The 17,148-nt window shown below is 39.4% G+C and overlaps 1 protein-coding gene across 1 annotated transcript in view; it reads left to right on the forward strand.

Moving 5' to 3' along the window:
* Window positions 1-6,752: 6,752 nt before the first annotated feature.
* Maf1 (repressor of RNA polymerase III transcription Maf1) overlaps window positions 6,753-17,148 on the forward strand; it is a 296,764-nt gene continuing 286,368 nt past the window's right edge. Inside the window, exon 1 of the mRNA XM_090382929.1 lies at window positions 6,753-7,390. Within this exon, the coding sequence (XP_090239055.1) occupies window positions 7,308-7,390 (83 nt within the window). The 5' untranslated portion in view covers window positions 6,753-7,307. The remainder of the gene's footprint in view (window positions 7,391-17,148) is intronic.

Here is a 17,148-nt window from a genome sequence, read left to right on the forward strand (position 1 = left end):
GGTAGTTTCTGTCTTCACTTCCTTCCATGTAAACCCGTAGTCTACTAGGTTCTTAGACCTAGTATGGATAGTTTTGGCGGGGCTATGGCGACTCCAGCTGCGGACAGAGAGCAATTGGCTGAAATGGACCTCAGGTCCTCTTGGGTAGCTGTCTCCAGCAGCACTCCTTTATTTCTGATTGGCTGGAGGGACTTTATCTTTAGGTTCTTATATTCTGTTCTGATGGTGTTCTGTATCAACTCTTTCACCTCGCTGCTTGTTTTTAATTCCAAGTTTTCGCTCGCTCGTAGAAGAAGGAGATGATTTTGTCTCTTCTCTGCAGGCTGGGGCTGTAAGGTCCTCACTTTGACATGGGTGGAAGAACTAGGTATGCCAGATTTGACAGCTCCAGCATAGGATGTGGTTCCAATGGGAAGTCCAGAGGTGGTGGGATCCTTGGCAGCTACACATTCATGGTCGATAGAGGCTGGAAGTTTAGTAAAGGTGTTGATCACTTTCTCCAGCACTGAGGTTTTTGTTTTGAGCTCATCATTTATTGCTTTTAGCCTTTCATTGTCTATTAGCAGCTCAGTTGTTATGGACTGCAGGCTGGACCAAAGTTCCTGGATATGGTTCCCAGCTACTTTCGTAAATCTATTTGAGTCGTTGTTTAGGAATGCAATTAGATGTCCGTGGAGCAGTGAGATTGTTTGGTGTAGGAACACTGGCCCAATCATGGGTCCCCTGTCAATTTCAGTGCTGGGTGGTGGAATTCCTAATCTCGTAGAGGGTTTTAGCCCAGCTGCAATGGAATTTGCAAGGGCTGTTGGAGTTTGAACTTGGGTGGTGCTTTTGGCTTCCAGTTGAGGAGCAAGAGCTATGAGAGGAGCAGGGGCTGCAGATGCAGCAACTGTGGCAGATGGAGAAACTGCAGCAGGAACAGTGGCAATGGCTGATGCTGAGGCTATGGCCTCTTTGGATACCGAATCACGAGGAGGTATATCATCTGGACCTTGATCAATCACCAAGGGTTTGGCATGCCCCTCATCCTGTACTGGTTGTTCTGCACAAAGTGTGCCAGGCCATCTTTGCTTCCTTGCACTTCTTTTTACATTTCTTTTTCTTTTTCTTTAGTGACAGATAGCCACTCTTCAGTGGGGTCTGAAGAGCAGCGGTCTGTGGATGGGGGCATCCTGGATCGGGTTCCTCCTCACTTGGGAAACTGGACCTTTCTCTTGCACTCATTTAAAACAGTTATCTCGTCTCAGTTTGAAAATAAGGAGTATATAGCCAAAAGATTAACAATCAATGGTATATTCGGGCTGTTATACTTTAGTCCTACCAAAATCTACCAATTTTTCCAATAGGTCCTACTGAAGCCGCCAGGGGCGTAGCGAATTTGCATATTCAAATTAATGTTCAGGGCCCATAACTAATCTAAATTAGCATAATTTAACACACAGCACAGTTAGTTCACTATGTAAAATTGTTCAGCAAGCAATCAAATTAATAAATGTTAATCACTGCTAGAGTATAGGAAAATAAACCCCAGTTTCTGAGGGAAAAAACCTTGCTATCTACGCCTGAGACCGACTAACTCAGCCACGGAGTGAAAAAAGGCTACTAAAGTTCCTCGCGTCATCGACGGGATTCGAACACGGGCCTTTTCCACCCGGTGACGATACCACTGTGCTACCCACGTAGACTAAATTGGGGATATATTTGCACATCTCCAGTCCATGAGGACCTTCCCTTAATCTAAAGATTTTCTCGTAATTACGGCTAAGGGTTTGCTTACTTCCCTCGCTTCCTCGTTCAATATAACTGGATAGATTCCATCTGCCTCAGGTGCCCTTTTTATGTTTAACTTCAACAATTTCTCTTCCACTTTTATCAACGTTATTACAAAATCAGTTACCTCCCTGTTAGAGTTTAGTAAACCTCTGTCCTCCCTTCCTTACAGAATTCCTCATGTGTGAAATACTCATTCAGTTTTTCAGCTATCTGAGCAGGATCATCAACAGTCGAACCACGAACATCAGGTGGACCAATCGGATTAACCCCTTCCTTCTAGAGTTTACACAATTTAAGAAGTCTTTGTTGTTTTAATTTGCATCCTTTGCGAAAGATTTCTCGTAATCAGCCTTCGCTTGCTTAACCTCCTTTGTAACTTGATTACAGACTAGCTTTTATCTTCAGGCGCCTCCGTAGCCAGGTGGGAAGGAGTAGCAGTGCATAGCACACGCTTCTTGATTAGACCGGGGTTCGAGCCCGTCACCACCAAATACTAAGGATGCGGAAAGGTCAGGGAATGACCACCGCATATTCCCGGAGCAATATGGCCTTAGTTGCTAATGCTCCTAAAAACCAAAAAACAACAACAACAACAACAGCTTTTATCTTCAATAGGCTTCTGTGTCACCTGATAATTCATATGCCTCCCACGTATTTTTCTTCAGTGCTTTATTAGTTCATCTGACATCCATTTAGGCCTAAATCTTGAACCGTATTTCTTAGTTGGTATGAAAAGCCTTGTAATTTCCAAGATTAATTCCTTGAAGGCCTCCCATTTAGAATTGACTGTTTCTAAGATCATCAGTTGATCGCACTGTACAGAATTTAAAAACTGCCTGAGACCGCTATAGTCACCTTTACGTAAACAAAAACCCTTCACTTTACCTTTGATGGTAATTACATCTTTAAGTAAATCCAACATCATTAGACTGTGATCTCTGTCACCCAGTGCCTCCTTTATCTGCAAATTCCTAATTTATAAGTCATCACCGCTGATGATCGGATCGAGAGTTTTACCAATTATCTGATGTCTTATCAATGATATGCAGAAATTTGTCTTGCAGGGATAAGGAGGTGATTGTCCCCTTGTATAAAGCAATGGTCATGCCCCACCTTGAATACTGCATACAGGTCTGGGGGCCTCAATTTCGGTAGGATATAGAGTTCAAATTAGGTTGGAATTAAGGGTTGCTGTTAACAAGGCAGGGTTAAGTTCTGCAAATTTCGGCTTCTAGAGACTGGGCACTTTCGCGTTGCCCAATTTGAGGTGTATAAGTCCTTGAGCAGGCTCAGTTCTTATTGGATTCTTCCGCTTGCTCAGATTGCGAACCTGAGTAGACATAAATTCAAATCGAGGAAAGACAGTTGTAGAATAGATGTGTCGAAATTTGTTATTAGCCAACGGATAGTTGATTGCTGGAACAAGTTTCCATCTGTCGTTGTGGAAGTTTATAGCTTAAATAAAATCAAGCAGGAACTGAACAACATCAGAGGAACGGATGTGTGGAACTGTTTTTTTTTTTTTTGGCTGATGTTACATAAGCTCATATGCTTGCTTTCTTGCATCACATGCCTCTAATACTACTAGTACTACTACTATACAATTAAACAATGGATGGATGGATATGAACATTATATGTTACAAAGCTCATACGCCTACTTTCTTGCATCACATGTCTCTAACACTACTACTACTATACACGTAAACAATGGATGGATATGAATCACCCATGATGAACAAATGACAGCAGATGCAGTGAGTAAATTTTATGATGGTTCCATAACTAGTTTAGAAGAAGATAGAGGCTATATGCAATGGGTGTGTGTGTGGGGGGGGGGGGGTATGTGGATGTGGAACGTTCCGGCCTCCAACAGAGGCATTTCTCAAATGACAATCGAAAAGATTAATCACTCTGCTGATCACTCTAATATATGAGAAAATTAATTTTGCAAACACTGGATTTCCATGTAGAGATATGAATTCTGACTCTTGGGACCTGCAAATATCTGAAAGGGATCCAAAACACAGTTTTGGAATTGCAGAATTATTTATTTTTGGCTCTTTTAAACAAAGAACTCCTTTAATAGGTTTCACTACTGTATGTCCACTGTATTTGATTGTAAAGCAAATGCACTCAAGTAAAAATACACCGTGCTGCCACTTTATTAGGCACACCTATCTAGTAGCGTGTTGAGCCTCCTTTAGCCTTCAAAAGAGCCTGAATTCGTCTAAGCATGGATTGAACAAGATGCTACGTAGTGTAGGAATGGAGTACCATACGGACATGAGTGTGTCACGCAGTTTCTTGAGATTCGACGGAGGCGTAAGCCTGCAGCGAACAGCCCTTTCCAGCTCATCCCAAAGATGTTCAATAGGATTGAGATCCAAGGACTGAGCGGGCCACTCAGTAAAGAAAAGTCATTGTCATGTTCCTGGAACTATTCCATAGCGATTCGGGCTTTGTGCACCACCGCATTATCCTGCTGGAAGTAACCATCTAACTGAGGATAAACTATCAACATGAACGGATGCACTTGGTCGACAACGATGTTTAGGTACGATGGCATTCAGACGTGAATCTATTGGTATCAATGGACCCAACTTGTGCCAAGAAAACATTCCACACACTATAACACTGCCCCCACCATCTTGCGCAGTAGTCGTCAGACACGACGGGTCCATGGATCCTTGATATTTTCGCCAAATTGTGAGCCTGCCATCAACATGATACACCAGGAACTTCGACTCGTCAGACCAAGCAACTATTTCCGAATCCTCGATAGTCCAGTGCTGGTGTTGCTGTACCCATAGGAGGCGTGCTCTCTTGTTCTTCATTGATAACAAAGGTACGCTATGTAGCCATCGGCTGTTGTAGCCCATTCGCGACTAGTGGTCCTTTACGATATTTTGTTCTGCGCACCAAGGTTGTATTCTGACGTGATGTGCGACATTGTGGTCCATATGTTTGCTTGCACAATTCTAGCCATCCTCCTCTGACCTCTCTCTCTCTCTCATCAACAAGCGATTTTCTTTCATAGGACTGCCGTTGAGACAACGTTTTCTGTTCGTTTCACCATTCTCGATACACCCTTGAAACTGTGGTGCGTGAAAAATTCAGGAGAATGCCGTTTCAGAGATGCTTTGTCCAGCACGTGTTGCACCTACTACCATGCCACGTTCGAAGTCCGTTAGATTACCCTTTTTCCCCTCCTTGCTACGGTTTGTACGCTTAACTGATACTAAAAAGGTTGTTCTCTGCATTTATATCCACAACTCTGGTCATGTAACTTGTAATGTGGGACAAACCATTTGTGTGCACAGCAGGGGTGTACCTAATAAAGTGGCAGCACAGTGTATGTTGTGGGCCCAAAACGCATGTACTCTCCAACGTTGTATATCAGTTTGTATATTATACTTAAGATATGTTTAGTACTAAATACCTATGGAAGAATAGCTGAATTATTTTCAGGATCCAACTCTCACTCAGCATAAATATTAATAACTTTGTTGACACTATTTTTTGTATGAAAAATTAAAAGTTTAAATTGCCGCAAAATGAAGGCACAGTGTGAAGATTGTGTTAACTTAGAACTCTTTAAATTTGCTAGTAATTCATATAAAAATAATAAAATTGATAAATGGATTATGGGAAGGCGATATACCTCCTATAATTATAGAGGTATAAGCTTAATAAACTCAGGGTATAAAATATATGAAACGATCATTAAATAGAAACTAAACAATTTCTTTGAATCTAGGAGAGAAGCAGAATTGATTTTGATGAGAACGTCCGTGCACTTCCCTCAAAATCCTAATAGAAAAACACAAGGAATACAATATTGAACAAATCTATCTTTCACCGACTACAAAAGAAAAAAAATAAACAAAAATATTTGATCTTATTTGCAGAGATAAATTATTAAAGAAGAAGGTGCTCCAAATCAAATAATAAAAGCCATATGGCATCAAAGCCCTAATGGAAATAAAAATTATTGGAGAGATTCCAAACGGGAAACCAATAGAGGAGTCAGACAGGGCATGCCAACTGTCATAACTTCTCTCTAAAGTTTATATAAATTCTATTATAAGAAAGAAACTGGAGACTGATCAGGTTTTAATGGCTGGCTCTTAGGATATTTTACAATATTCAGTCCCTCATTTAAACTTACAGTATTACAAATTGTGCGCTTTGCTGAATATTCACCTCGTGTTTCACATAACCAGCTATATATTTTTGTCCATTCTTTATTGAACTTCACCATTCATTTTGTTTTCTTTTTGAAGCTTCTTCTTTATGTATATTAATTTATAGATAATATGAATTCAATATTGTCTAAAAATAAGAAAAAATAATAGTAATCCCAAAATACTAAATTGCAAGAATTTTGAAATGTTTTTAAAAATTATAAAATTGAAATTAAAAGTACTTACTTGAAATTATAAACCAAAAATGTATAAAATTTTATAAAAAATAACCATATCTTAATAAAATCAGAGGTTATTCACTGCACTTTAAGATATCTTAAATGTAATTTAAAACAACAAAGAGAAAAAAAAAATCTCAATTCTCATATTTCTCTTGTTGTTAGAATTAATTTTTAACACATCCGTCAGATTCCAATAAGAATTAATTAAAAATACGTAAAATCAATTATCGGGACAAATGATGTTATTATCGGGAAGCGGGACTTGAAGTTCTAAATCGAGACAATCCCAGCCATATCGGGACGGTTGGCCAAACTGCTTTACTAACTTCGGTAACCCTTCGTCTGTATTGTCCCTGGCATTTAAATACTCTGCACTTAAAGTTTTGGAATATTGCATTTTTAATTATATAAATTATTTGTAATTCAATATTAGGATATTAAAAGAATTCCAAATTTGTATCAATTTAAAATTTCCCATAAAACACAATGGTATGAAGAATATCCTGTTGCGAGAGTAAACGTAACATCAGACTATTGTGTGTTCTAGTCATTTTTATGAGGAGATTCCTTTTTTGTTACTTAAATAAGAAGTCACGGTGTAAATGAATTGAACGTAATTGACGCAGCGTTAATGTTTGAATGGTCGTATAACGTCAGAAAATTTAACAAGGTACATCAAATTTGTTGTGCATAAAGGAAAGGGCGATTTCAAGTTTTCTCTAACGACGTATTTGGAAATATCTGAATTAAGGTTACAATTGCGTTGACAGTTAATCCAATGCTTACAGGGAGTACATATCATCAAGTTGCTATGAACATAAATCATAAATTAACAATAGAACGAGTTGTATTATTGCCATTCATTCGGAGTCCCAGAATATTGAAAAGAGGGAGAGGAATTTTAACACATCCGCGGAGCATTCACAAGAACTCAGTGGTGTTTTAAATTGATTCGGATTTGTATGATAAATTTTTTTAGATCGTTGATAGCTGTTTCTCCAGGTATTTGTAACAGGTTAGGAGTGCTGTGCGAAGTGGAAAGGTGAATTAATTTCAGCTTTGAAGAAAAATCCACGCTAAAAAAAAAAAAAAAAAACCAGACAAACATGAAACTTTTGGAAAGTAGTAGAGTGGAGGCAATTAATTCTGCACTTTCTTTTGAAACTAGAGATTGTAAAATTATTGGGAGGTAAGCACTGTTTATTAACAAATAATAATAATAAAATGTTATACATCCAGATTATGGGTACACTTCCGGTGGAAGTGGCTTCTTTTGCTTGAATCCGTCCCGAATAATGGCGTAAACTAAGCAACCAAAAATGAGTCTAAAATCCACACTTCTTTTGCTTGAATCCGTCCCATGCCCGTGACAAGGTGTACCCATAATCTGGAGCTCAGCCAAAAAAAAAAAAAAAAACTGGTTTCGACATTTAATTATTTTAAAGCATGTAAACCTAAAAAATAAGAAAAAATTGTATTTGCATAAATGATGTATTTTTATATAATCTGCTTTTGAAATACAAAAGAGTAGGAGGGAGAGTAGTTGTGTGGTTTTGTAAATCTGTTCATTTATCACAGAACTGTGATAAATGAACAGATTTACATTTATCTGTCAGGAGCCAGAAAAGGCATTTAGAGGCAGAGATATAAACAAGAAAATGCTGTCCCTCCCAGTTATGGAGAAAAGATAGTAATTTTGTATTCATTTCAGTTTCCCCACTACACGAAGTTCCATTTACTGCAGTCAAATGACAATTAGTGGAGTTCCCAGAGTTCAGTGTTAGGCCCACTGTTGTTTTGTATATTTATCAATGATATTGATGAAGGTATATCAGGCTTAATGTTGAAGTTTGCAGATGATACGAAGGTTGGGGTTGGCAGTTAATGGTTGGTCTGCAAAGTGGCAACTGAAGTTTAACATTGAAAAATGCAAAGTACTGCATATGGGTAGTACTGCATCTGGGTAGAAGTAATTTTCCCAAGCTTCCAGTGATTTATATGTATGAACTGTGTGGTACTACATTTAGGCCTAAATTTCATTTTCTAGGGTACTAGAAAATGAAAAAGACCTGGGAGTAATTGTGCAATTAGATATGAAGTTTTCTGAGCAATGCAGACAGTCTGCCAGAGCAGGTCATTGGGTATTGTCAATGATATGCAGGAATTTTTCTAGTAGGGAAAAGGAGGTGATTATCGCTTTGTATAAAGCAATTGTCAGGCCACGTCTTGAGTACTGCATACAGGTCTGGAGACCTAATTTTAGGAAGGATGTGGAGTTTGAGTGTGTACAGAGAAGGGCAACAAGATTGGTGATGGGAACGAAGGGGTCCTCTTACCAAGAAAGGCTTTTAAAGTTCTGCAAATTGCAGCGGCTGGAGACTAGGCACCTGCGAGGTGATCTGATTATTATTATTAGCTATATGGTGCAAGGAAGCCTGAGGCTTGTGGTGCACCAGCCAAAAAAAAAATTCCCGAGTAACCCTAAGAGAGAGAGAGAGAGAGAAGTAAAAGGGAATCATCAAGAAAGAGAAGAATGATGATATCCAGCTCAGGACCCTGGGTGTGCCAAGCCCATACTCACCAGATGTGAGCCCCTGGTGATTGCGGACTTGAATTCTGATGGGATTCTTCTGCTTGCACCTGATGGGGCATAAGTTCAAATTGAGGAAAGACAATTGTAGAATAGATGTGCGGATAGCCAGCGTGTGGTTAATTTGGTTAATTGCTGGAACAAACTTCCATCTGTTTTTGTGGAAGTTGAAAGCTTAAATAAATTCAAGAAGGTACTGACAAACTTTTAGAGGGAATGGATGTGTTAAATTTTTTTTTTTTTTTTTTTTTGTTATGCTACATAGGATGCAAGAAAGCAAGCTCATATGCTTGCATCACATGCCTCTATTACTATTTACAATTTTAAGCTGATTATATGTTAATCAGCTTAAAATTGTAAAAATTATCTGTCTCACCAACAAAAAATAAACGTTGCGTTACACTCTTTCCATAGGTGCTGATCCATTCAGCTTTTGAATTTTCCCACGCTTACAGTGATTTATATGTCATTGGCTAAAAGAACCTCAGGGGCTCATATCTGGTGAGTATGGGCTTAGCAAACCCAGGGTCCTGAGCTGGATATCATCATTATTCTCTTTCTTGCTTTCTTGGTGATTCCCTTCTACTTCTGACTCTCTCTCTCTCTCTCTCTCTCAGGGTAATGCAGGTATTTTTTTTTTGGCTGGTGCAGCATAAGCCTCAGGCTTCCTTGCACCATATGGCTAATAATAATAAAACATCCTTTGATCCAGTCTTCATCCATTTGCCTATACTTTAAATTTACATATACATATAATATCATGTTATTCTTGTATTATAGTTGTAACCATTTAAAAATTATTCAGTTTAATATCTCTCTCTGTCTTGAAGACTTTAATCAGATTTCCTCTAAGGCGACTTGTTATCAAACTATTTTTTTTTTTTTTATATATGTGGATACAGTATTCTAACTGTAGCCTCATTGTCTAATGATAATAAATAATTGATACGATACCATGTGCTCCCCTTGCTGCTGTCTATGCTGCACAAAGAATTTTAGATTGTTTGTAACTGACTCCTCCACTGTTTTTAGCTTAATTTCTGCTAATATATAAGTTATTCCGTTTGTACTTATTACCCAAGTGTACAACATTTCTTTGCAACATTAAAACATAGCTACCAGTTTTCTGGCTACCAAGGCATTCTGAATGAACGGTGCTCGGTTTTGGTTATTAACCACCCTTCCACTTTGACATCACTTGTAAATTTTGGCACAACTCCCTTTGTCAGTGTCATTAAAAAAAAAAAAAAAAAAAAAACACAGCAACAGGTCTCAGTACTGGTCCTCAAGGGAGGGCTCCACTTTTAACACTAGCCCAACCTGAAGAGTTATTGTTAATCACAACCCTCTACCTCTTGTAAGCCCACAATCCATATAAATATTTTACCGCTATATCACTGTTCAGTTTATACAGAAGACTGAGTTACATGTTTTGCCGAAGTCCTAATGAATGTTAAGAATTCCTCTGGACAAAATTATTTCCTATATCCAGCGCAAGAGTTGAGTGTCAAAAATAACTAACTGGGTTAGTTAAACGAGATTTTCCCATTACAAAACTACTTTGTTTCTTTCAGAATACCATTTATGCCTGGATGCCCTTTATTTCATTTTTCATATGGCTGAAGTTATACTGACTGACTGTTTAGTGTCCAATGATGCTCTCATAATTAACCTTAAAGTTTTGATACCCTAAAATGTTTGATGAACTAACAGAAGTTACTAGAAAACTGATGGACTATGAAATAATAATAAAAAAAAAGTAAAAAAAATGTAATACTATTTATAACTACATTACCAGTTGTGTGCTTCAGATAAGCTTGAACTTTTGCGTTGTTGTTCAGTGATGATTTGTTAAAGCTTATTCATAGTCTGAAGAGCTTTTGAATACTTTCTCAGGGGAAAGTAGGATTCAGATGATGCCTTACTGATGTCTGATGTGCTTAACAGGTTAATCCTACCTACCTGACAATACTGATGTGAATTGTGTAACATAAGCTTGAAGAAGCTTTTAAATTTTATCTGGGTGGTTTTCTGATGCTGCTTGTGAACAGCTGTCCCCATAATAGTTATTGAATGGTTAATAAGGCTTCATTATAATAGTTATAGAATGGTTAATAAGGCTTCATTTGAGTCTGAAGACAAAATGAAATTTATGGCCATAATCCAAGGAGTTCTGATCTTTGACTGCTTTGTATTGAAGACTAATGTGATGGAAACTTTACTTCGTGCTCACAAGAATTTTTTGTCTCATCCATGGGTTTTACTTTTATGCCGGCCACCTTTTTATGCTATATAAATTTCACCTTATTTCTTCATAAGAGATACTGTAAACACAAGTTAGTTACAGTATTTCAACAGTGTTAAAAGAGATGATAAATACTTCATACAGTATTGCTTTTATTATCTGATACTGTATTGATAAATGAAAATAAGGCCGCCTCATTAACTGCGAGTTAAATTTTCTTTTGTTAATTACAATATTTGGCTGATCTCCAGAACATGGGTATACCCGAGTCACTGTGTTACGGGCATGGCTGAATTAGCATTAGCATTAGTAGAGGCATTTGATGCAAGAAAGCAAGCTTATGCAGCATCAGCCAAAAAAAAAAAAAAAAAACCCACTTCCACTTCACCCCTCTGTTCGTTCAAAATACCTGTCCAGCTGAGCCTTAAACTTATTTAGGCTATCAACCTCCACCACAAGGGATGGAAGTCTGTTCCACCAACCAACCACCCGCTGGCTAAAGGCAAATTTCCGCACGTCTATCCTACATCTGTCTTTCCTCAATTTGAATTTATGCCCTATCAGGTGATTTTTCTGAGCTAGAGGAAGAATCCCATCAGCATTGAGCATGCTTAAACCATTCAAGGCTTTATACACCTCTATCAGATCACCTCGCTGGTGCCTAGTCTCCAGACACTGTAATTTGCAAAACTTAAGCCTTTCTTCGTAAGAGCACCCCTTTGTTCCATTCACTAATCTTGTTGCCCTTCTCTGTACTCGTTCCAGCAGCTCTACATCCTTCTTGAAATGAGGCCTCCAGACCTGTATACAGTACTCTAGGTGTGGCCTGACCATTGCCTTATACAATGGAATAATCACCTCCTTATCCCTGCTGGAAAAATTCCTGTATATCATTGACAATACTCCATGAGCTACTCTTGCAGCCCGTCTGCACTGCTCAGAGAACTTCATATCTGCCTGCACAACCACCCCCAAGTCCCTTTCATTCTCTACCACTGTCAGTGTAGTACCACAGAGTTGATACATTGCTCTGGGGTTGCTGTTTCCCATGTGTAGTACTTTACATTTATCAATGTTAAACTTCATTTGCCACCTCTCAGCCCATCTGCTCAACCTTTCCAGATCCTGTTGCAGCAGCATAGTGTCAGTAGTGTCCTTGACAACCCTGCCAACCTTTGTATCGTCTGCAAACTTGGACATTAAGCTTGATATACCATCATCAATATCATTTATAAATACAGAAAACAATAATGGACCCAACACTGAGACCTGAGGGACTCCACTAATAACATCAGTCCACGATGAGCAGTGTCCATTGATTACCACTCTCTGTCTTCTCCCCCTCAACCACCCCTTTATCCATAGCAGTAATTTGCCTCCAATGTCACACTGCTCCAATTTGTGTAGCAGTCTTCCATGTGCAACAGTATCAAAAGCCTTTCTAAGATCCAAGTATATATAATATCAAAGTTATTCCCTGCATCCAGTTCTTTTGTGACTGCATAATAGTATCCAATCAAGTTGGTCAGGCAAGACTTCCCCTTAACAAAACCATGCTGTGTCTGAGCTATAACTGAAGTCTTGTCTAAATGATCCTGCAGTGCTTCTTTAACCAGTGCCTCCATTAATTTTCCTGGAACAGAAGTTAAGCTCACAGGTCTATAATTACTTGTGTCAGCCTTTGATCCTCCTTTGTGAATTGGGGTCACATTTGCACATTTCCAGTCTATGGGTACCTCCCCTGAGTCCAAGGAAGCTCTCATAATTATGGCTAAGGGTTTGCTTACTTCCTTTGCTGCCTCCTTTAATATAACTGGATAGATCCCATCCACCCCGGGTGCCTTTCTTGTGTTTATCTTCAACAGTTTCTCCTCCACTTTACTCCCAGTTATTTCAAGATTCTGTAGCTTACTGCTAGAGTTGAATACACCTCTGGCATTCCCCTTGCTGAATAACTCCTCATGTGTGAATGTCGATGCAAAATATTCATTTAGTTTGTTAGCTACCTGAGCAGGATCATCAACAGTTGACCCATCAATATCAAGTGGACCAATCTGATTCATCCCCTTCCTTCTAGAGTTTACATAAGTAAAGAACTCTTTGCTGTTTTTCTTTGCATCCCTTGCCAAGGATTTCTCGTAATCTGCCTTCGCCTGCCTAACCTCCTTTGTAACTTGGTTGCATACCAACTTGTATCTATCATAGCCTTCTGTGTCATGTGTTAATTTGTAAGTATCCCATGCATTTTTCTTCTCTGCCATATGCCTCATTAGTTCATCTGACATCCATTTTGGCCTAAACCTTGAACAATATTTCTTAGTTGGTATGTAAAGCCTAGTAGCTTCCAAGATAAGTTCTTTGAATGCTTCCCATTTTGAATTTGCTGTTGGTAACATCATCAGTTGGTCCCACTGTATAGAATTTAAATACTGTCTCAGTCCATCGTAGTCGCCTTTACGGAAGCAATAACCCTTCCCTTTACCCCTAATGGTAGTTACCTCTTTGAGTAAATCCCACTTCAGCAGACTGTGATTACTGCCACCTAGTGGTTCATTTATCTGCAGATTCTTAATGCATGAAGAATCACTGCTGATAATCAAATCAAGAGTATTACTCCCTCTAGTTGCCTCCCGAACATGCTGATGTAGAAAACAATCATCCAATAAATCCACAAAAGCCCTGCTAGTGCGTGAGTAACCAGCCCCCAAATTCCAGTCAATATCTGGGAAATTAAAATCTCCCATTATAAGACTCTCTAATTTACTGGCCCACTCTATTTCCCTGTACAGTTCCTTATTATACTCATCAGAGTCATTAGGCCTATAAAAAAAAAGTAAATTGCAGCCATTATCAACCCACTGCAGGATGGAAGCCTCCTCAACAATTCATGCTGAGGGAAATGGACCATAATCTGCCACGCTGGTCCAGTGCGGGTTGGCAGATCGACCGTATTTAGCAGTCAGGGGCTTGAACCCCGGTCTACTCAAAGAGCGTGTGCCGCTGCACTCCCGCTCCTGACCACTCGGCTACGGAGGCCTATAGCACACTCCTACTCTCAATTTTGATCTCCTAATGCTTATGTCACACCAAACTGACTCAACGCTGCACTGTCCGGCGATGTCGACTGGCTTCACTTCCTTGGTTTTTATGTGTTTCTTAACTAATAGCATAACCCCTCCCCCCCTTCCTATCCTGTCTATCCTTTCTGTAGACGTTGTACTCCCCAAATTGCAGTTCTGCATCCCTTATATCTGTGTGACACCACGTCTCTGATATCCCAACAATATCTGCCTTTGATGTTTTGAGCAATACCTCAAATTCATCAAATTTATTTACTAAACTCCTAGCATTGGTGTACACACAAGTATACCTGCACCTGTTTCTATTCTTAGCTACCCTAACATAACCCATGTGTTTACTTGTACCGCAATGGCTCCCAGCAGTCTCTGAAATACCATGCATCTTGTTTTTCAGGCTTCTGCTCATTCTAATAGAAGCAGTGCAAGAATCTCTTTCACCTCTGCCAGTGGCTACTGTCAATCTATTGGTCTTTGTCTCCCCCCAAGCTAGCAGTTTTCCGACCCACCTAACACTGCCTCGATAGCATCAGCAAATATTCTTGCACCCTTTCTATTTAAGTGTATCCCATCCTTGTAGAATTCGGGACAGATTCAAGCAAAAGAAGCGTGGATTTTTTAATAGACTTTCATTTTTGGCTGGCTAGTGAAAAAAAGTTTAGGTTAGTTTATGCCACTAATTCGGAATGGATTCAAGCAAAAGAAGCCAGACCCGCAAAGTGGTACCCATGTTCTGGAGTAGAACCATCAACTCCAAGTGCTGGTGACTGGGTACAGTCACTTACAGGCTTCACCTAAACATGGCCATCAAAAATATAGTATAAAATTTTAATGCATCTGTGAGGCATTCTTAAAGGCTGGTGGATTATACTCCAGATCTGGAGGAAGTGGCTTCTTTTGCTTCAATCCATCCCAAATTACTGGTGTAAACTAACCTAACCTAACCTTTTTTCGCTAGCCAAAAATGAGACTGTTAAAAAAACCCACACTTCTTTACTTCTTTTGCTTCAATCCATTCTGAATTTGGCTGCGCAACGCAGTGACTTTGGGTACACAATCTGGAGTTCGGCCGACTGGTGTTTTTTAAAAATTTTTTTGGTCATATTTTATTTTGTTAGGTATGTAATGTTGTGCAGGAAGATCTTAGATGTAGGTCATATGGGTGAATTTACTAGGCTGTGTGTGTGAGGGATGGCTGTTGGTTACATTTTTTTTTTTTTTTTTTTAAGACTTGCTTTATTGTAAAGGTTTTTGTTATTGTGGGAGTCATTGCAGTACAAGTTGTTGTTGTTTATTTGGTTTTTAGGAGCATTAGCAACTAAGGCCATATTGCTCCGGGGGTATGCGGTGGTCATTCCCTGACCTTTCTGCATCCTCTGTATTTGGTGATAACGGGCTCAAACCCCAGTCTAATCAAGAAGCGTGTGCTACGCACTGCTGCTCCTGCCCACCTGGCTACGGTGGGCAGGAGCAGCAGTGCGTAGCACAGTGCCTAACACAACCCATGTGTTTACTTGTGCCTGCAGTACAAGTAAACACATGGGTTGTGTTAGGGTAGCTAAGAATAGGAACAGTGGAATGTCTATTTGCGTATACACCAATGTTAGGAGTTTGGTAAATAAATTTGATGAATTTGAGGTATTGCTCAAAACATTAAAGGCAGATATTGTTGGGATATCAGAGACATTGTGTCACACAGATATAAGGAATGCAGAAGTGGAATTTGAGGAGTACAATGTGTACATGAAGGATAGACAGGATAGGAAGGGAGGAGGGATTATGCTATTAGTTAAGAAACACATAAAATCCAAGGAAGTGAAGCCAGTCTATCGCTGATAGTGCAGTCTCGAGTCACTGGGAGCATTGGGAGATCAAAATTGAGAGTAGGAGTGTGTTATAGGCCCAGTGATTCTGATGAGTATAATAAGAAACTGTACAGGGAAATAGTGGGCCAGTAAATCAGAGAGTCTTATAATGGGAGATTTTAATTTCCCAGATATTGACTGGAATTTGTGGGCTGGTCACTCACACATTAGCAAGACTTTTGTGGATTTATTGGATGATTGTTTTCTATATCAGCATGTTTGGGAGGCAGCTAGAGGGAGTAATACTCTTGATCTGATTATCAGTACTGATTCTTCATGCTTTAAGAATCGTTTCTTGATTAGACCGGGGTTCGAGCCCGTCACCACCAAATATGGAGGATGCGGAAAGGTCAGGGAATGACCACTGCATATCCTGGAGCAATATGGCCTTAGTTGCTAATGCTCCTAAAATCCAAATAACAAACAAACAAACAAACAGCTTTAAGAATCTGCAGATAAAGGAACCACTAGGCATTAGCATTAGTAGAGGCATATGATGCAAGAAAGCAAGCTTATGCAGCATCAGCCAAAAAAAAAAAAAAAAAAACCACTCTCATTTCACCCCTCCATTCGTTTCAAATACCTGTCCAGCTGAGCCTTAACTTTATTTAGGCTATCAACTTCCACAACAAGTGATGGAAGTCTGTTCCACCAACCAACTACCCTCTGGCTAAAGGCAAATTTCCGCACATCTATCCTACATCTGTCTTTCCTCAATTTGAATTTATGCCCTCTCAGGTGATTATTCTGAACAAGAGGAAGAATCCCATCAGCATTGAGCATACTCAAACCATTCTAGGCTTTATACACCTCTATCAGATCACCTCGCCGGTGCCTAGTCTCCAGACACTGTAATTTGCAAAACTTAAGCCTTTCTTTGTAAGAGCAACCATTTGTTCCATTCACTAATCTTGTTGCCCTTCTCTGTACTCATTCCAGACCTGTGTACAGTACTCAGGGTGTGGCCTGACCATTGCCTTAAACAAGGGAATAATCACCTCCTTATCCCTGCTAGAAAAATTCCTGTATATCATTGACAAGACACCATGGGCTACTCTTGCAGCCTGTCTGCACTGCTCAGAAAACTTCATATCTGCCTGCACAATTACTCCCAGGTCCTTTTCATTCTCTACCACTGTCAGTGTAGTACCACAGAGTTGATACATTGTT

Source organism: Mastigoproctus giganteus, chromosome 10, assembly GCF_048544385.1.
Source record: "Mastigoproctus giganteus isolate SK-2022 chromosome 10, ASM4854438v1, whole genome shotgun sequence".
In the NCBI taxonomy this organism is placed as follows: domain Eukaryota; kingdom Metazoa; phylum Arthropoda; class Arachnida; order Uropygi; family Thelyphonidae; genus Mastigoproctus; species Mastigoproctus giganteus.